The sequence below is a fragment of the Oryx dammah genome, unplaced genomic scaffold, assembly GCF_014754425.2.
Source record: "Oryx dammah isolate SB20612 unplaced genomic scaffold, SCBI_Odam_1.1 HiC_scaffold_27, whole genome shotgun sequence".
Classification (NCBI taxonomy): domain Eukaryota; kingdom Metazoa; phylum Chordata; class Mammalia; order Artiodactyla; family Bovidae; genus Oryx; species Oryx dammah.
Window position 1 is genome coordinate 109,941,096 of NW_024070211.1, and position 21,628 is coordinate 109,962,723.

At 39.6% G+C, this 21,628-nt stretch overlaps 1 protein-coding gene across 1 annotated transcript in view; it reads left to right on the forward strand.

The window, feature by feature from the left end:
- The window catches only part of MYO3B (myosin IIIB), a 422,856-nt gene that overhangs the window by 249,274 nt on the left and 151,954 nt on the right, over positions 1–21,628 (forward strand). The window contains 1 exon segment of the mRNA XM_040227940.1: positions 5,023–5,093. Coding sequence (XP_040083874.1) covers positions 5,023–5,093 — 71 coding nt within the window.

Here is a 21,628-nt window from a genome sequence, read left to right on the forward strand (position 1 = left end):
AGTTCTAACTGTTGCTTCCTGACCTGCATACAGATTTCTCAAGAGGCAGGTCAGGTGGTCTGATATTCCCATCTCTCTCAGAATTTTCCACAGTTTATTGTGATCCACACAGTCAAAGGCTTTGGCATAGTCAATAAAGCAGAAGTAGATATTTTTCTGGAACTCTTGCTTTTTCCATGATCCAGCGGATGTTGGCAATTTGATCTCTGGTTCCTCTGCCTTTTCTAAAACCAGCTTGAACATCTGGAAGTTCATGGTTCACGTATTGTTGAAGCCTGGCTTGGAGAATTTTGAGCATTACTTTACTAGCATGTGAGATGAGTGCAATTGTGCGGTAGTTTGAGCATTCTCTTTCATTAGCAACTTCCATTTCCTCTCATGATTGCATGAGAAACCTATGGTGCCCTGGTATCTTCTCCTTCTTCCTTCTATTCCTCTACTTCCTGTCCTTCAGAAAGCTAGGTGTAAGTAACCTCTGTCTTCTCATTCTCTTCAAACAGTCCTTCAAAAGTCCTGTCAACTTTACCAGCTGAGGTTTATCAAAAAGATTCCTTTGGGAATTTCCTGATCCCTTCTCCCAAGGCTTTATTAATCTCCCATCCTTTCTCCCAAGGTCTTTTTATAATAATAGCAACAGCTTGAGATATAATTCATATATGATAAAATCGCCTTTTAAAGTGCACAATTCTATGGTTTTAGTATATTCATGAGTTGTGCAACTCACTGCTATCTAATCTGAGCATCTTTTCATATACTTATTGCTCATTTATAATATTTCCTCCAAAGAAATGTTTATTCAGATCCTTTACCCATTTAATTGTTGATTTTTATATATTCTGGATACTAGCCCTTATCAGATAAACTATTTGCAGTTTTCTTTTTCTTTGGAATTGTCTTTTCAATTCTTGATGATATCTTTTCAAGCATTAAAATTTTCAAATTTTGATGAAGCCCAATTTTTCTGTTTTCGTTAGTCATGCTTTTGGTATCATATCTAAGAAATTATTGCTTAATTCAAGGTCATGAAGCTATATTCCTATGTTTTCTCCTAAGAATTTTATGGTTTTAGGCCTTATATTTAGATCAGTAGTGCATTTTGAATTATCTTTATCTATGGTGTGAGGTACATATAGGTTCAATTACATTCATTTATATTATACATGGATATCAAGCTTTCCTAGCACTATTTGTTGAAAAGACTATTCTTTCTCCTGTTAAATTGTCTTGGCATTCTTGTTAAAAATCAATTGAGCATAAATTGGTCATAAATTATTTCTGAATTCTCAATTCTAGTCCATTGATCAAAATCTATTTCAAACCTCTTGAGGCTCTTTTGTCTACCCTTTTGACTTAGCTTCCTAAATGGACTTCCTGCCTATTCTATTCTCCAAAGAGCCACAGAATACAATTTAACTAAAACTCTTATCTAATATGTTGCTTCCTTGCTTAAAATCCTTAGTTGAAATGACTATTCAGACCTCACTGGATGAGCCTCAGCCCTTTGGCCTGATAGGGGGAAATCTCCCTGATCTGAACCCCACCCACCTTTCCAATCTCTTCTCTCTTGTCTTCCCACCTCTCAGCTCATACTTCCGCAAAATCCAGACTACTTAGAGTTTCATAAACACCCCACATTGTTCCATACTTCTGTGCTTTTGGTCATGTTATGTTCATGCTATGTTGCCTGAATGCCCCTTTTCCAAGTTCTTGGTCAATTAACTTAAACAGACTAGTTCAGTTCACTTCAGTTGCTCAGTCATGTCCAACTCTTTGTGACCCCATGGGCTGCAGCATGCCAGGCCTCCCTATCCGTCACCAAATCCCAGAGTTTTCTCAAACTCATATGCACTGAGTTAGCGATGCCATCCAACCATCTCAGCCTCTGTCATCCCCTTCTCCTCCAACCTTCAATTTTTCCCAGCATCAGGGTCTTTTCAAATGAGTCAGTTCTTCACATCATGTGGCCAAGGGATTGTAGTTTCAGCTTCAACATCAGTCCTTCCAATGAGTACTCAAGACTGATTTCCTTTAGGATGGACTGGTTGGATCTCCTTGCTGTCCAAGAGACTCTCAAGATTCTCAAGTCTTCTCAACACCAACTTCAAAAGCATCAATTCTTCAGTGCTCAGCTTTCTTTATAGTCCAACTCTCACGTGCATACATGACTGCTGGAAAAACCATAGCCATGACTAGACGGACCTTTGTTGGCAAAGTAATGTCTATGCTTTTTTAATATGCTGCCTAGGTTGGTCATACTTTTTTTCCAAGGAGCAAGTGTCTTTTAATTTCATGGCTGCAATCACAATCTGCAGTGATTCTGGAGCCCCCAGAAATAAAATCTGTCACTGTTTCCACTGTTTCCCCATCTATTTGCCATAAAGTGATGGGGCCAGATGCCATGATCTTTGTTTTCTGAATGCTGAGTTTTAGGCTAACTTTTTCCCTCTCCTCTTCACTTTCATCAAGAGGCTCTTCAGTTCCTCTTCACTTTCTGCCATAAGGATCGTGTCATCTGCTTATCTGAGGTTATTGATATTTCTCCCAGCAATCTTGATTCCAGCTTGTGCTTCATCCAGCCTAGCATTTTGCATGACGTACTCTGCATAGAAGTTAAATAAGCAGGGTGACAATATACAGCCTTGATGTACTCCTTTCCTGATTTGGAACCAGTCTGTTTTCCCATGTCCGGTTCTAACTATTGCTTCTTGACCTGCATACAGATTTCTCAGGAGGCAGGCAAGGTGGTCTGGTATTCCCATCTCTTTAAGAGTTTTCCAAAGTTTGTTGTGATCCACACACTCAAAGATTTGGCATAGTCAATAAAGCAGAAGTAGATATTTTTCTGGAACTCTCTTGCTTTTTCGATGATCCAACGGATGTTGGCAATTTGATCTCTGCTTCCTCTACCTTTTCTAAATCCAGCTTGAATATCTGGAAGTTCACAGTTCACATACTGTTGAAGCCTGGCTTGGAGAATCTTGAGCATTACTTGCTAGCGTGTGAGGTGAATGCAATTGTGCAATAGTTTGAGCATTCTTTGGCATTGCCTTTCTTTAGGATTGGAATGAAAACTGACCTTTTCTAGTCCTGTGGCCGCTGCTGAGTTCTCCATATTTGCTAGCATATTTAGTCAGCACTTTCACAGCATCATCTTTTAGGATTTGAAATAGCTCAACTGGAATTCCATCATCTCCACTAGCTTTGTTGATAGTGATACTTCCTAAGGCCCACTTGATTTCGCACTCCAAGATGTCTGGCTCTAGGTGAGTGATCACACCATCATGATTATATGGGTCATTAAGATCTTTTTTGTATAGTTCTGTATATTCTTGCCACCTCTTCTTAATATCTTCTGCTTCTGTTAAGTCCATACCATTTCTGTCCTTTATTGTGCCCATCTTTGCATGAAATATTCCCTTGGTATCTCTAATTTTCTTGAAGAGATCTCTAGTCCTTCCCATTCTATCGTTTTCCTCTATTTCTTTGCATTGATCACCGGAAGACTTTCTTATCTCTCCTTGTTCTTCCTTGGAACTCTGCATTCAAATGGGAATATCTTTCTTTTTCTCCCTTGCATTTTGCTTCTCTTTTTTTCACAGCTATTTGTAAGGCCTCCTCAGACAACCATTTTGCCTTTTTGCATTTCTTTTCCTTGGGGACGTTCTTAATCCCTGCCTCCTGTACAATGTCAGGAACCTCCATCCATAGTTCTTCAGGCACTCTATTAGATCTAACCCCTTGAATCTATTTCTCACTTCCACTGTATAATTGTAAGAGATTTGATTTAAGTCATACCTGAATGGTTTAGTGGTTTTCCCTACTTTCTTCAATTTAAGTCTGAATTTGGCAAAAGGAGTTCATGGTCTGTGCCACATTCAGCTCCCAGTCTTGTTTTTGCTGCCTGTATAGAGCTTCTCCATCTTTGGCTGCAAAGAATATAATCAGTCTGATTTTGGTATTGACCATCTGGTGATGTCTATGTATAGAATCTTCTCTTGTGTTGTTGGAAGATGGTGTTTGCTATGAGCAGTGCGTTTTCTTGTCAAAACTCTATTAGCCTTTGCTCTGCTTCATTCTGTACTCCAAGGCCAAATTTGCCTGTTACTCCAGGTATCTCTTAACTTCCTACTTTTGCATTCCAGTCCCCTATAATGAAAAGGACATCTTTTTGGGTGTTAGTTCTAAAAGGTCTTGTTTGTCTTCATAGAGCCATTCAACCTCAGCATTACTGGTCAGGGCATAGACTTGGATTACTGTGACATTGAATGGTTTGCCTTGGAAATGAACAGAGATCATTCTGTCATTTTTGAGACTGCATCCAAGTACTGCATTTCAAACTCTTTTTTTGACTATGATGGCTACTCCATTTCTTCTAAGGGATTCTTGCCCACAGTAGTAGATATAATGGTCATCTGACCATTAAATTCACCCATTCCAGTCCATTTTAGTTCGCTGATTCCTAAAATGTCAATGTTCACTCTTGCTATCACTTGTTTGACCACTTCCAATTTGCCTTGTTTCATGGACTTAAAATTCCAGGTTCTTATGCAATATTGCTCTTTACAGCATCGGACTTTACTTTGGTCACCAGTCACATCAACAACTGGTGTTGTTTTTGCTTTGGCTCCATCCCTTCATTCTTTCTGGAGTTATCTCTCTACTGATCTCCAGTAGCATATTAGGCACCTACTGACCTGGGAAATTCATCTTTCAGTGTCCTATCTTTTTGCCTTTTCATACTGTTCGTGGGGTTCTCAAGGCAAGAATACTGAAGTGGTTTTCCATTCCCTTCTCCAGTGGACCACACTTTGTCAGAACTCTCCACTATGACCTGTCCATCCTGGGTGGCCATAAATGGCCTGGCTCATAGTTTCATTGAGTTAGACAAGACAGTGGACCATGTGATCAGACTGGTTAGTTTTCTGTAATTGTTTTCAGGTTAACCTGAAAGGTTAACCAGTCTAACCTCTGCTTATTCCTTCAGACTTTGAACAGGCATTATCTTCTCCTTGATTCTCCCAGGCTAGGTTTGGAGACTCTGTGATGAGCTTCATTAGTAGCACTTACTACATTGAAGTGGAAACTAGCTGCTGGTATCTTACCTTGACATTAACCACCTGGGAGGCAGGGGTATTTTCCAGCTAACTTCATATCTGTACTGTCCAGCCCTGTGCCCAGTACAAATTAGGTGTTTACTAAATATTTATTGAATTGAAGAAAACTCTTTTCTTAAAAAATAAATTTATTTATTTTAATTGGAGGTTAATTACTTTACATTATTGTATTGGTTTTGCCATACATCAACATGTATCCGCCACAGGTATATACGTGTTCCACATCCTGAACCCCCCTCCCTCCTCCCTCCCCATACCATCCCTCTGGGTCGTCCCAGTGCATCAGCCCCAAGCATCCGAAAACTCTTATTCCTTCCTCTTCATCACTACCTTCTTTTACCATCTGTTGGTTGACTCTTTGGCCCTCGTGGTTTTAAAATGCATGACAGGAGCTGGCATTGTTGAGGTTAAGTTTGGCTTGCATTGTAAAAAGTAGCATCTAGATTGTTAGAGCGTAAGATTTCAGGTAAGTGCTAAGTAGCTCTTACCATGATAAGTTAATAAAAAGTCTCTAACCCAGCTTGAATTATTAGAGTTTAATACATTAAAAAAAGTAACATTTTAACAAATTTGTCTTACTTCTCTCTAGAATAAACACCGATCCCCCCCGCCCCCAAAGAAAAGACAAACTTCATAGGACAAGGAAGATTTTCTGTCTGGCTTCTGCCTGGCTTTCTAGCCTCTTTTCTCATCTTCTCACCTCTTGGCTCACATTCCAGAAAAGAAAGAATCAGTTAGAGCTCCCTAACACAGCACAGCATATGCCCTATTAAGGCAATAGCCTGTAAAAGAAGGCTGCTTACTTGGTGTATTAGTCAGGAATCTTTTAATAACAAGTGACTGAAGCTCAAATGAGTTGAAGCAAAATTTAAAAGGGGATGATATATTGGCTTACATAACTAGAAAGTTCAAAGGTATGTCTGGATCCAGGGCATCAAGCAATTTTACCAAGCCATTGTCTTTTCTTTTCACCAACTTTGCTTTCCCTCTTTTGAGTTTTTTTGTCAGGTAGGCAGTTCTTTGCCATGTGTTCACAAAGATGGTCCCTGGAAGCTTCTGTAGGAAGCATCCTAAAAGTTTAGCAATGTCAGCAGCAAGCAAGTTCCTGAGACTTCCTATTCAAGGAACACTCTTGTTGTCCCAGCCTGGGTCACCTGCTGGTGTTTAATTGGTAGAGTCTTCAGCCAAGTGCCAGGGGATGGATGTCAGCCCTATGTGAACCATGGTCTGAGGGGCTCTGTTAAAGGAAGGAGAGGAGGAGGATGGATAGGCTAAAACAATAAGCATTCATTACCCCTTGTTTGACCATGCCATATCTTGGAATCAACTGTAACAGTACAGAAAGACCCACTCCAACAGGGATAGCTAGAGGAGTTTTGTTTTGTTTTGTTTTGTTAGTTTGTTTTACTTATTATTTATTTATTTAACTTCACCTGGTCTTAGTTGCAGCATGCTGTGGCATGTGGGATCTAGCTCCCTGACCAGAGCTCAGACCCAGACCTCCTTTGTTGGAAGCATGGAGTGTTAGCCACTAGATCCATCAGGGAAGTCCCTGGAGGATGTCTTTAGTTTAGAAATTTTCTAAGATGAGTATAACTTTTGTTGATAATAACAATGTTAACACTGGAATGAGAACTATATACAGTTTACTAAGTTAAGCTAAGCATAGTCTGCTTTTTGTTTGGGAAGGTATTTGTTTTTTGAACCACAGCTCTACCATACAGCAGGTTTCTGATAACAGTTTCCAGCTCTATTTAACCAAGGGATTAAAAAAAAAAGCTCAATCTGCTTTGGCCTCGTTTGAGTTCATCTTCTAGCATTTTGGACACTTTTCTCTAATCTTCATCAGTATAGGTCATGATAGTCTTGTCTCATGTGGGACTATGTTGGATGTCACTTTTCTTTGTCCGAGTCTCTCTCCTGGCCTCTCTTTGTGCTCTAAGAATAGTCTTTAGTAATTCGTTTGCTCAAGAAAGCTGCCTCTTCCCTTTTATACTTCAGAATTCTTGCTATGATTTAATATTTCCTTAACAAAGCCTTCTTTCTATTTCAGTTTTTACGCTGAAAGAGAAGAGCCATAAAAGTCTATACTGTGGACATCTCCAGAGTTGACCAATTGACTTTCTCAGATTCTAGAGCAATCCTTTGAGATCCAGATGTTTTTCCCAGTGGATGGCCTGGAGCAACTCTAGGCATCCATACATATTTGGAATTAACCTTGGTTTTCAAATCTTTCATATTTGGACTTTGATCCTTGACTTTGTACTCATTTTTTAAATCTCTAGTATCTTGTATTGTATGAGGACTGGCCCATGGTGTATATTTAATATTTCCCAGTTGAAGGACTCTTATCAGTCAGCAATGCATTTGACTATGAATAACAAGCAAGCAAATATTTTTGGTGGCTTAACCCAGAGTTTCTCAGTCTCCGCACTGCTGACATTTTGGACCAGCTAATTCTTTGTTGCAGAAGGTATCCCTGTGCCTTATAAGATGTATAGCAGCATCCCTGGCTTCTACCTATTAAGATACCAATAGCTTGCATTCCAAGTAGTGACAATAAAACTTGTCTCCAAATATTGGCAAATGTCCCCTGGGGAGCAAAATTGCCCATATGGAGAACTATTGCCAAAGAGATTTGTTTGTTCATTCGTTTCTCACAAAAAGAAATTGATAGGTAAGGTATTTTTAATGTTAGATTAGCTGTTCAGTGATGTCATCAGGGCCCTGAATATCTTCTGACCTCCTTTAATTCCTTTTTACCATCTTTAGTGTATGGGTTGGCTTAGTGTCTCATGGCCAAAGTGTGGCTACTGCCTCTCTAGGCATTATGTCTGCATTCACGGCTGGAAGAAAGGGAAGGGGCAGGATGAATGGCTAAGTCAGTCACATTTGCCCAGCTTTTATTGGGAAAGAAAACATTTTCCCAGAAACCACTTCACATAACCTCTCATTGGCCTGAACTGAGTCAAATGACCATTTCTAGCTACAAAGATGGGCTTAGAAAGTGAGGAACAGGACTGGGGCTGGGCGCATCATGACCCAAAGAAAAATTGGTTCTCTGTTAGCTAGGAAGAAGTGGGAATGGAAACGGGTGAGCCACTAATAATGCTTGTCACAGAAAAGAAATCTAATGTTTATTAATTGAATAAAGGAGTGGATGAATGACTAAGGGGCTGGATGAATTTGAATAAATAATTTCAGGTCTTCACAACCCACTCATTTCTTACTCCTTGCTACCTAGGTTCTTCCTCAGGATTGTAGTTTTAGAATTAAAAATTGCAGAAGTGCCTGAGTAGAGAGTGGCAAGATATTGAGGACTGTTTAATTCCATTGTCATGGAGAGGGATGTTTGCAGTTTTAAGCCTGCAGCAAATTCTTTTAGCTCTTGAACTGAACTATTAACAGTTACCCTGTGAAAACTTCACCTATGAGGACAAGGTCCTTGACATTTCCTTATAGAGCCCCAGGGTTAGTTCTAGCTCACAGGACAGGAGTTGAGAGAAAAATCAGGATCACAAAAGAATCCAGACATCTCAAGAAAGACTGAAATCCAAATTTCAGTTTTCAAAGAATAAAGCTGCTACTTTCTTCTCTGGTTGTTGGCAGTGAATAAGAAAACACAAATCCTCCAGGAGCTAGGATGGTGATTTCACTGGGTTTTTTGTTTTTCTTTTCACTTGCAACCACACAGGTGAGAACCTGACATGAAATAGATTTCAATGTGCCATTTAGGTAAGCTAGTACATCTACAACTCAGGGAACAGGATTCTCAGTGCATCAATCAACGCAAATGGATTTATATAGTAGTCAGGGACATGTTATGAGATAATACTTAAGGAGGATAATGGACTGCTTCAGCATTGTGAGTAAAACATAGTACATGCTTATGTGAACAGTCTCTGCATTTATAACACCTTCTAGGGGCAGCAACTGTGTGGTAGCATTTTCTGGGAGGGATCTAGAATGTCTGCTGTTCTTGTGTCCTGTCATTCCCACCCTTATTTTTTTTATTTTTATTTTTTTTTGACAGAGAGTGAGTCGCTTACTGGTCCCTAACTGTGTGTATTGATGTGTTTTATGTAGGTGAGACTTTGGATGACTTTTTTTCTCTCTTAACTCTTATATTACCCTTGTTACTACTTTGATTAATACAATCAACAAAAAGCATTCTAAAAGTACCTTTTATAATATCATTAAAAGACTCTAAGAGATGGCCTGGTCCAACTCTTCCATTTCACCAATGAGAAGGCTGAGGCCAGAAAGATGAAGTAGCTTTCCTAAGGTCCCATTTCAAGAAAGTGGCAGTATCAGTAACTCTCCAGGTTGCTATAGACTGAAGAGAATTTCTGTGACCACCTCTGCATTCTTAGCATGCAGTATGGATTCAGATTTGCCTTGCTTGGCCTGACGATCCTTCCCAACTTGCCTATAGATGATTTACAATCCCAAAATTCATTCTTGTAAGGTCCTGCCTTTCTCATTACTCCCACACTGCTGACAGCTGTCTCTTATCTATTCAGAAAAAATCATCTCTATAGCTGAAAGCTCTGCAAAATTCAGCCTAAAATCTATAGTAATGACTTTAAAAGTGGAGACAAGAAGTACTATCAGTCTCACTGCTCTCCAAAGACACTGAGTAGCAGCAGTAATAAGCCCAGGCTGTCTTTCTTGCCTTCCCTAGTGTCTGCTCTGTGTGCAGCCTCATGAGTTAATTCAGTGATAAGGAGGAACCCATGTAGGAAAAGAAACACAAGGAACAGGTATGGAAACAGTATATAAAGAAATAATAAAGGAAAACCAGAAGAAAGATGCTATGAAGATGTTAGACAGTATCACTTCAGTTGAAAAGACTGCCACCCTAGACTTCTGGATTGGCTGCCCAGCTTATTCTATGAAAATCAGAGGCTAAATTAAAAATCTATGTTCCTGCTTGGAGATTCCCTAAAACAAATTTCCAGCGAACTGGCTTCTGTTGGATGATAACAATGAAGTAGCAGAAAGAAAAAATAATGAAGAAAATAATGAACAAAGGGAAGAAGAGGAGGAGTATGAAAGGAAACCTCCTGGCACAGAGATGGCAAAGGAGCGCCACTTCACTCTCCAGCCCCAGCTGCAGACCTGGCTTCTCAGTCAAGGCACATTTCCTTCAGAGCCCAGATGGGGCTCTGTAATTCCCTTTAATACAGTGCTCTTGCAAACCACTGCCCAGGCTATCAGTCGACCTCTCAGTCATTCTTAGTTCTAGTGTTCTGTTCACTTTATGCTACATATCAGCCCAACCCTAAAAACCACTGGAGAAGGAAATAGTAACCCACTCCAGTATTCTTGCCTGGATAATCCTGTGGACGGAGGAGCTTTGTGGGCTACAGTCCACGGGGTCGCAAACAGTCGGACACGACTGAGTGATTTCACTTTCACTTTCTAAAAACCATGTTTTAGAGATGACTCGGCGGAAAGACTGCTAGCTGCTTTGTCATAGACATTTGAGTTGGGGAGGAGAAAAATTCATTTTGTCAAAGAAAGGAAGAAAAGAAAGGAGAGGGGCATTTATCAACCACTTGCTTAAGGCAGGCTTCCTGTCAGTGCTTTACATATGCATCCTACATTTACCACTAGCCCCCCAAATAGATGAAATTATTCCAGTTTTACAGATGAGGAAACTGGTTAAAGTCATCACACAGATAGTGTATGGTACAGTCGGGACGTGAAATGAGAATCAGTCTGGTTTCAAAGCCCATCCTTAAAATACATAAATGACACATTTGAACACATCCAAATAATCATTGCAAAGTCAGTAGAATTTAGGCAGAAAAAAAATTAATAATTTTACTAGTGGTGAAATAGAATGATCAGTTTAAATTTTAACTTTCTATTACAAATTAATTTGTGAATAAACTCAGACACAATCTCTAATTCCATTCTTTTTTCTTTAGAAAGCCTCCCATTTAGAGTTTATGAGGAGACAGCAACAGCATCAGAAACATTTATTAAGCACCTATTGTGTGCACCAAGTGCTATAGTAATACTGAATTAGAATTTACTATCTCAGGACTTCCACAGTCTAGTAACACAGATCAATGTGACTTTTTATCACAAGGCCAAATTTGAAGAGATTTCCTAAGGATATAATGGGTATAATGACTTTTTTTTTTGGTAGCAGATGGTGGCAAGCTGTTCTCTCTTTATTAAAGGCCAAACATGAAGGGAAAAAATTAAAATAAAAGGGACTTATGGTAAATATGGGAAAGAAGTTAATAAACTAAATCTGGATTTTTATACACACTAAAGGGAAATGGGCAATTGGGGGTAATTATCAAATTATCCGGGCCAAAATAGCTGTTTCCTCTATTATCTACATAATAGAAAATTATTTTTGTGGATTGAATTGTTCAGATAATTGTCCTGTATTTTGGTGTCTGAGTAGACGATCTGGGTGGTCACTGATAGAAATTTAGGGTTCCTCAGGGGATATTTTAAAATATGAAAAGAATTGATACTCTTTTGCCATATGATTAAGAATGTTTCTACTTAGATAGAGGAGATATTAATCAAACCTGGTCAAACCAATATTTGACCAGGATTTGGGCCCATTGTAATTAAATCATAACAATTTTTACTTAATATTTGAAATTTAATTTTCAAATTGTAAAAATAGTATATGAATACCTTTTCCTCTAAAATTTTAAAATATTGTATGTTAGGCTAAAGTCTTTCTTTCTGCATCTCTAATCCCATTTCCCAGTATCCGTATTATGTCCCCTCTCTAGAGTAGCCATTGCTATTTTCAGGATAGTTTTATCCTTTCAGAATACACACACACACACACACACAAATACCAGGAGAGAAATGGATTTAGAAAAGAAATCCCCCTAAATTTTCAGCTTAACTTGAATCACACTTTATACCATTTGGCAACTTGCTTTCCTATTTAACAATAGGTATTAGAGATAAATTCATGGTATTCTATAGCTCTGACAGATTCCTTTTAACTTTATCATTGAAATCTGTGACATTTATTTAGCCATTCCTCTCCTCGTGGATATTGACATTGTGTCGAATTGTTTGCCAACAAGGCTCAATAAACAATCCTAAATATTAAACATATGTGAGAATGTCTTTAGGGTAGATTTTAAACGGTTGCCCTTTCCAAGAAAAAACTATGTGCTCCTGAAGGTCATTTGAGCCTAAAAAGGAAAAAAAAGATGACAGCTATAGGAGCCAGTTTCTTTCCTCAGATAGACTGGATCACCTTAGGCAAGCCACCTGACTTCCATAGGATTCTGTTTCTCCAAATCAGTGATTTTTCAACTTTCTCCCACATGAGACTCTCCTGGAGGGCTAATCTGTTCAAACACAGATTGCTGACCCTAGAGTCTCTGCTTCAGTGGGGAGGTATATGTGCAGTTTCCAGGTGATGCTGCTACTGTAGGAGACTTCCAACCTACCCAAATGTAATAACAACAACCCAGGATTTGTGACAGTAGCAGTACTGGGTTAACCATAGACATCAGTTCTAAAATCCCAGAAGTAGTTCTATAGGCCAGGTGACAATTCAACATAGACGCTATTGGAAGGACTCTTAAAGGGTCATTCAGTTGAAGTTCATACTTTAAAACTAGAATTTCTTTGGCAATATGCTTGGCCTTGTCAGTCTGCTTCCTCCTGAATAACTCTGGGTCTGAAAATTTACTCTCTGGCTCCTAAGAGTAAATGTTTTCAGATGTTTGATCACAACCATGTCCTTCCTAACCTTGACCAAAACCAGCCTTCAGGAGACTCCTATGCAGTCATCCGAGTTCTTCCCTCTGGATGTAAAACAACAAATCAGCTGAGTTCTCCACTTAAACTTAAGTTGGCTATTATGGTCCCCTGAGTTCTCAAACTCTACCGTGTATCAAAATCACCATAGGAGCTTGTTAAAATAGAGATCTTGAGCCAGAGATTCTGATTTTGTATCTGGAGTCTGGCCCCGGAATCCACATCTTTTATGAAATCTCCACATGGATCTGATGAAGGTGGTCTGACAGTTTAAGGGACTAAGTTCAGGCCATACTACCCCAAACTACGACACATGGCATATTGAATATTTTCAACTGAAGGAATTTGAGAAATGGTGTCTGTGGAAAGGACTTCCTGACCTTCCATGAAGCAGGCCATGGAACTGTCTTGTGTGAGATTTTTCTCCCACCACAGTTAAGAGTTTAGATTTTTCTTGCTCTTTCCCAGGTTTATAGTTCTTCCTTGCTAGTTTGTAGCAATTTGAGAGTCCTAAGCATCACCTCAGAGAAGGCAATGGCACCCCACTCCAGTACTCTTGCCTGGAAAATCCCATGGATGGAGGAGCCTGGTAGGCTGCAGTCCATGGGGTCGCGAAGAGTCAGACACGACTGAGCGAATTCACTTTCACTTTTCACTTTCATGCATTGGAGAAGGAAATGGCAACCCACTCCAGCATTCTTGCCTGGAGAATCCCAGGGATGGGGGAGCCTGGTGGGCTGCTGTCCATGGGGTCGCACAGAGTCAGACACGACTGAAGCGACTTAGCAGCAGCAGCAGCAGCAGCAAGCATCACCTAACTGAAGCAGAAGATATTAAGAAAAGGTGGCAAAAATACACAGAAGAACTATACAGAAAAGATCTTAATGACCCAGATAACCACGATGGTGTGATCACTCACCTAGAGCCAGACATCTTGGAGTGTGAAGTCAAGTGGGCCTTAGGAAGCATCACTACAAACAAAGCTAGTGGAGATGATGGAATTCCAGCTGAGCTATTTCAAATCTTAAAAGATGATGCTTTGAAACAGCTGCACTCAATATCCCAGCAAAAGAAAGACTCAGCAGTGGCCACAGGACTGAAAAAGGTTAGTTTTCATTCCAATCCCTAAGAAAGGCAATGCCAAAGAATGTTCAAACTACTGCACAGTTGCACTCATCTCACACACTAGCAAAGTAATTCTCAAAATTCTCTAATGCAAGGCTTCAACAGTATGTGAACCAAGAACTTCCAGATGTTCAACTGGATTTAGAAAAGGCAGAGGAACCAGAGATCAAATTGTCAACATCCGTTGGATCATCGAAAAAGCAAGAGAATTCCAGAAAAATATCTATTTCTGCTTTGTTGACTATGCCAAAGCCTTTGACTGTGTGGATCACAACAAACTGTGGAAAACTCTTAAAGAGATGGGAATAGCAGACCACCTTACCTGCCTCCTGAGAAATCTGTATGCAAGTCAAGAAGCAATAGTTAGAACCAGACATGGAAAAACAGACTGGTTCCAAATTGGGAAAGGAGTACGACAAGGCTGTATATTTTCACCCTGCCTATTTAACTTCTATGCAGAGTACATCAAGCAAAATGTTGGGCTGGATGAAGCACAAGCTGGAATCACGATTGCTGGGACAAATATCAATAACCTCATATGCAGATGACACGACACTTATGGCAGAAAGCAAAGAGGAACTGGAGAGTCTCTTGATGAAACTGAAGAGGAGAGTGGAAAAAGCTGGCTTAAAACTCAACATTCAAAAAACGAAGATGACGGCATCTGGTCCCATCACTTTAAGGCAAATAGATGGGGAAACAGTGGAAACGGTGACAGGTTTTATTTGGGGGGGCTCCAAAATCACTGCAGATTGTGACTGCAGCCATGAAAGTAAAAGACACATGCTCCTTGGAAGAAAAGCTATGAACAACCTAGACAGCATCAAGAAGAAGCATTAAAAAGCAGAGACATTACTTTGCCCACAAAGGTCCATCTAGTCAAAGCTATGGTTTTTCCAGGAGTCATGTATGGATCTGAGAGTTGGACCATAAAGAAGGCTGAACACGTAAGAACTGATGCTTTTGAACGGTGGTGTTGGAGAAGACTCTTGAGATCCCTTAGACTGTAAGGAGATCAAACTAGTCAATCCTAAAGGAAATCAGTCTTGAATATTCATTGGAAGGACTGATGCTGAAGCTGAAGCTCCAATACATTGACCACTTGATGTGAAGAACTTACTCACTGTAAAAGACCCTGATGCTGGGAGGGATTGGGGGCAGGAGGAGAAGGGGATGACAGAGGATGAGATGGTTGGATGGCATCACTGACTCAATGGACATGAGTTTGAGCAAACTCTGGGAGTTGGTGATGAATAGGGAAGCTTGGCATGCTGTGGTCCATAGGGTTGCAAAGAGTTAGACATGACTGAGTGGCTGAACTGAACTGAACTGAACTGAAGCATCACCTTCTACTGGGCCTCAAAAATCTAGGAGAATCTTCAAGCTGTGACTAGACTTCCAATGGACTCATCAGTGCTTAACCCCACCTGGACCCTGGAGCCTCCTCAGATGTCCGTCAAAGAAAATTTCTAAGAAGTTTCAGCTGCCTCTTAACCTGTCTCTGAAGTGTTTATAAAGAAACTTAGCAACTCACCTCTCAACTCTAGTACCAAATTCTCTTCTCTTCTACCAAAATATCCACCTCAATAGGATGGACAGAAACTTAGGTAAGGCATACTCTATAGGAGGAGAAGAATGAGGACATTGTTAACTGCTCAGAAAGAAAGGATAGAAAGGATGATTCAGATTATGAAATAGTACTATGGAAACCAATCTCTGACTCAGAACTTTGGCAGAAGGTAGTTGAGACTCAGTCTCTGGAAAGGTTTAAATGTAGCTGTCATTATTGCCTGTACATAGAGATCCTTCTGAGGATACACTCATGGAGAATAATTATGACATAGAGTCAGTTGAGCCAGAAACTTTGCTCTTGTACTGTTTTTTTCTTGCTAGTAATTTTAGGATCATTATTAAGCAGCCTGGGAAAGCTACTCTGTACTAGGACAGACTGTGTACCAATATTGTAATACCTGTGATGTAAGGTCTGTGATGTCTTTTTTCCTTACATCTTTTTCTACATTGATACAGAAACTTGCGTTTGGGTGACTTGAATATATTTTAGTTCCATCTGTTGATCTGACACAAAGAAGCACTAATAGGTCTCAAGTATCACCTGTTTGGGGGCTTCCCGGGTGGCTTAGTGGTAAAGAATTCGCTTGCCAGTGCAAAGATGCAGTAGATGCAGGTTCAATCCCTGAGTCAGGAAGATCCCCTGGAGAAGGAAAAGCCAATCTCCAGTAAACCCCCGGACAGAGGAGCCTGGGGGGCTGTAGACCATGGGATCGCAAAAGTTGAGCATGGCCGAGTGACTAAGCATGCACATTGTTTTTAAAGTCTGAAGTCAGTAAGATGAAACCCAATATCAAGAATCTGAAACAGATTAACTTGTATGGAAGGAAAGTAAAGAAAACATTGCATAGTGTGGCCAGAGCATAATTAGAGAAAGGTGTATTAACTAAATTATTTGGTTTTCAAAAACTTGAACTGTAATAAAAATTTTGATGTGCTATTTCATTGAAGATTAAATGTATATTAATTATATGTAAATGAATGTGTACTATTATATGTAAATGTATATTTATAGTAAATAAATTTATAGAGAAAGAGATGGTCACCACTGAGCAACTAACACACTGATAGAGAATCTTATTAAAATTTGAAACCTATTTGAGTACCTTACCAAAAAAACTGTCTTGTGAAAGGTACCCTTGTTAGACCCAGAGGAAATAAACATCCTTATCAATGAAGACAAAGAGACACAGAGCAGAATCTAAACAGACAGGCCTTGCTAAGTTTCTTCCAGTTTACTATACTTAGCTCATCCCCTGTCTTATTACACATTTCCACAGCTCTCCACTCTTCATCACACCCAGCATAAAAACACTCACATCTAATCATTTCTTCATGTCTTCCTTATGAAGGCTCCTGTGTTACATAAAACTTGTGTGAATAGATTTGAATGCTTTTCTTCTGTGAATCTGTCTGTGAAAGTCTAATTCTCAGACCCTGACAGGGAGGGACCCTAAGAGAGTCAAAGAAAACTTTTTCCTCCCACATAAGACCCTGTTAAATTTTTTGTTTCTAAGTTTGAAGCCCCCAATGTCTTCAGCAGTTCCTCAGATAACATGGTTTGAGTTCCCTCACCATCCTGGTTGCTAAAGGCTGCCTGCCAAAAATATCTCCAGATATACTAATGAACCCCCTGTACCCTGATTTGCTATTCTTCATAGTCCTTGTCTCTACTCAAAATGATGTCCTTTGTGTACTTGTTAATGTTTGTCTCCCCCACTAGAATGGAAGCTTTGTGATGGTGGGGAAATTGTCTCCTCTGCTCACTCATGTCATTACAGCTCTTCTATCAGTATCTGGTACATTAATAGGTCCTAAATGAAGTTTTATTTAATGAACAAATGAGTAGCACGTGCTCAGTCACTTCAGTCATGTCCGACTCTTTGCGACCCTATGGACTGTAACCTGCCAGGCTCCTCTGTCCAAGGGGATTCTCCAGGCAAGAACACTGGAGTGGGTTGCCATGCCCTCCTCCAGGAGATCTTCCCAACCCAGGGATCAAACCTGCATCTCTTACAACTCCTGCATTGCAGGTGGGTTCTTTACCACTAGTGCCACCTGGGAAGTCCAAACAAATGAGAAGAGAGGGGATGAAAAGTCAATTAAATTTAGAAAGTGATGAATAGTAATAACATGGTTGTATCAGAGCTCTGAAACTATACAGAATGAATGACTCATCCTAAAGGAAGCTACTTGTTTAAAGTTTTTTTTTCTTTAAAAAGCAAAATAAAATTGTTTGTATAATTAACCTTTAAAAAAATGTCTCACTATTGACTTAGTGCACATCTTCATTTAGAATACAGATGCTTTGCTTGCCTTTGAGAGCAAAATTCAAACCAGAGGGATGAAAAGCAGAGCTCATTCAGTATAGGTGGGATTTCAAAAGCATCTTTAAAAGGAGGCACATCCTTCCCAAACATAAAGATGCAGGAGGAGAATGATTAAGGTAAGAGATACAGATTAAAAATGTCAGGCATAACAAAAAGTAAGTGATCTCCAATGCTAATACAATTTTTACCTAAATTAGATACTCTTAGTGTTTGGGGTTTTTTTTCTCCTCTTTTCCTTTCCCATTCTAGGCATATGGATAAACATTAGGAAAAACTAGAAGAATTAAATTCATTATATATATTGTTAGAAGATGTCATTGTCAGAAGACTGTTGAAAACAAGAGGAAAATTTCAACCACATGAGTAATTAAGGAAATACAAATTAAAACTACAATGAAATACCATTTCATACCTATTTTGGCAGTAATCAGTAAGTCTGACAATCTCCAGAGTTGCCATAGATAGAGGGCAGCTGGACTCTTGTACTCTACTGGTGAGGCTATAGATTTGTGTGATCCTTTGGAAAATAACTATTTTTCAGTAAGTTCCAAAATGAACCTATTGCATTAACCAGTATTTGCATTTCAGAGGTGGAAGAGTGGCAGTATTTCTGAGCACACTAGACCTTTTAGGACTGCTTGGTAGCACTGAGTCTGCCCAGGGTATGAGGACTTCCTGCCTCCACTTGCTCGTGTGTTTGTGCTCCTTTGGGTCAAAACTCCATAGCCTGAATTTCTCAACTTCTTTCTTCCTCTTGTTTAAAGATAATTTTCAGAAAATAAAATCATGATTTACACACAGATATAAAAATGAATGTGTTTAAAGAATTTATTTTATTTACATGATATAAGGGAACCAGACAGATGTTATAATCAGTTCAAAGGAAAAGTCAAACCAGCACAGGCTTGTATAAAGTAAAGGAAAGTTAAGATGAATCATGAATAGAAACACCACTGGTTTTTCCACAGTGGAGAAGTCAATTAAAGTTATCACCAGAATGGATAGAATTTATGTATCCATCAGTTACCTACAATTTAGAAAGAGTTGCAAAATAGCTCAAAGAAGATGAACCAGGGCTAGAATCTGATAACCCTGGAGAATATGCTAAAGACAATGTAGTTTTCCACTGAAACAGCAACACCTTACTGATACACTAGTGCAAATAGAGTATTATTTGGATCATGTGTCAAGGAGTGCCTGACAGCTGATGTTCAGATGTAGGTAATAAGCACTTCTAAGTCAAGTCCCAATATTCCAGATCACTGTAGACACTCCAGTTAGCTGGAAAGTGCTGAAGGATCAAAGGTCCCTGTTAGAGAGACAATGATACTACCTGTGTATATAATAATAGCTAAGAGTAAACATAGGTTGGATGAGTATAAAGAAACCTGAACTTGGGATTAGAAGACCTGGCAAAGCCTCAGCTCTTATTCTAAGTCTGTGGCCTTGAAGCCAGTTGCTCTGGCTCTCTGGCTTTCTCCCAGGCTTTCTCCTCTAAACAGAGTAAGAATTTTTATTGACAAGTCTAAATTCCCTTCAGGATCTAAATATTTATTAGATGAGCCAGCTAATCCCCTGCACAGATGGCCCTGCAACAATGCCCAGGCACAGAGAGTTTTGACACAGGACAGGGAAGATCTGTTTGTGAACATGAGGAGGAACAGCTGGATTGGAATGTCCTGGACCCTCAGTGTGTGGTACACAAACCCAACATCTGTGGGAAACTTGGGGAGTTCAGTGACAAAGGGGGATGAAATGAGAGAGAGGAAAGGAAGTTACTAAAAAACAATCTACCAAACTCATGGGTTTGCGCAAGACTTGCCTCTACCATTAGTAGGAAGTTTATCACCACAGTTGACTCTATCTCCACTCCATGTTTAAATAACAGCAAAAAGGAACCAGGACTATATTAGATTTCACCACAGAAACTGACCAATAGGATGTGTGTGTATTTATATATACAGATATAAATTTGTCTCTCTCTCAAGGAGAAATTGATTTAAGTAATCAGCTCATGTAGTTGTGGGGGCTGGCAAGTTAGAAATCTGCAGGCTAGAAATTCCAGCAGGAGTTGATGTAGTCTTGTGTCCAAAGGCAGCATGGTGATAAAATTCCTTATTCCACAGGGGACCACAGACTTTTAAGGCTTTCAACTGATTGGATGAGGCTCACTGCATTATGAAGGGTAATGTGCTTTACTCGAATATTAACAATATTAAATCTTCTGACTCAGAAATATAATATCTCTCTCCATCTATTTCAATTCAGTTCAGTTCAGTTGCTCAATCGTGTCCGACTCTTTGTGAACCATGAATCACAGCACGCCAGGCCTCCCTGTCCATCACCAACTCCCAGAGTTCACTCAGACTCACGTCCATAGAGTCCGTGATGCCATCCAGCCATCTCATGCTCTGTTGTCCCCTTCTCCTCCTGCCCCCAATCCCTCCCAGCATCAGGGTCTTTTCCAATGAGTCAACTCTTTGCATGAGGTGGCCAAAGTACTGGAGTTTCAGCTTTAGCATCAGTCATTCCAAAGAAATGCCAGGGCTGATCTCCTTTAGAATGGACTGGTTGGATCTCCTTGCACTCCAAGGGACTCTCAAGAGTCTTCTCCAACACCACAGTTCAAAAGCATCAATTCTTCAGTGCTCAGCCTTCTTCACAGTCCAACTATCACATCCCTACATGACCACAGGAAAAACTATAGCCTTGACTAGACGGACCTTAGTCAGCAAAGCAATGTCTCTGCTTTTAAATATGCTATCTAGGTTGGTCATAACTTTTCTTCCAAGGAGTAAGGGTCTTTTAATTTCATGGCTGCAGTCACCATCTGCAGTGATTTTGGAGCCCCCAAAAATAAAGTCTGACACTGTTTCCACTGTTTCCCCATCTATTTCCCATGAAGTGATGGGACTGAATGCCCCATGATCTGAGTTTTCTGAATGCCAAGCTTTAAGCCAGCTTTTTCACTCTCCACTTTCACTTTCATCAAGAGGCTTTTGAGTTCCCCTTCACTTACTGCCATAAGGGTGGTGTCATCTGCATATCTGAGGTTATTGATATTTCTCCTGGCAATCTTGATTCCAGCTTGTGTTTCTTCCAGTCCAGCATTTCTCATGATGTACTCTGCATACAAGTTAAATAAGCAGGGTGACAATATACAGCCTTGACGTACTCCGTTTCCTATTTGGAACCAGTCTGTTGTTCCATGTCCAGTTCTAACTGTAGCTTCCTGACCTGCATACAGATTTGTCAAGAGGCAGGTCAGGTGGTCTGGTATTCCCATCTCTTTCAGAATTTTCCACAGTTTATTGTGATCCATCTGTTTAGGTTTTCTTTAATTTTTCTTAGCTGATGTTTTATGATTTTCAGTGTACAGATCTTTTTATTTTTTTCTGGAGCTAATTAAACTTTATTAAACAATATTTGAAAAAAAGACCAAATTAAAAAAAAAAAAGCTGAATCTCCAAATCACCTGTATACAAGAGAAACACAAAGATGCTATACACTGTTCCTTTCAGTTCTACCCTGGCCCTCTACTGTGTAGAACTCTGGCTGTTGTCTTCAAACAAAGACTGAAGAAATGGTATTTATTGTCAGATTTCTCACTACTGTATTTCACATTTTTAAATGTTATAAATGACATGGTTTTTCAGTTTTCCTTTTTGCTTGCTTTTAGTGTATAGAAGTATAATATTTATTGTATATTGATATGTAGCCTTTTGTTGT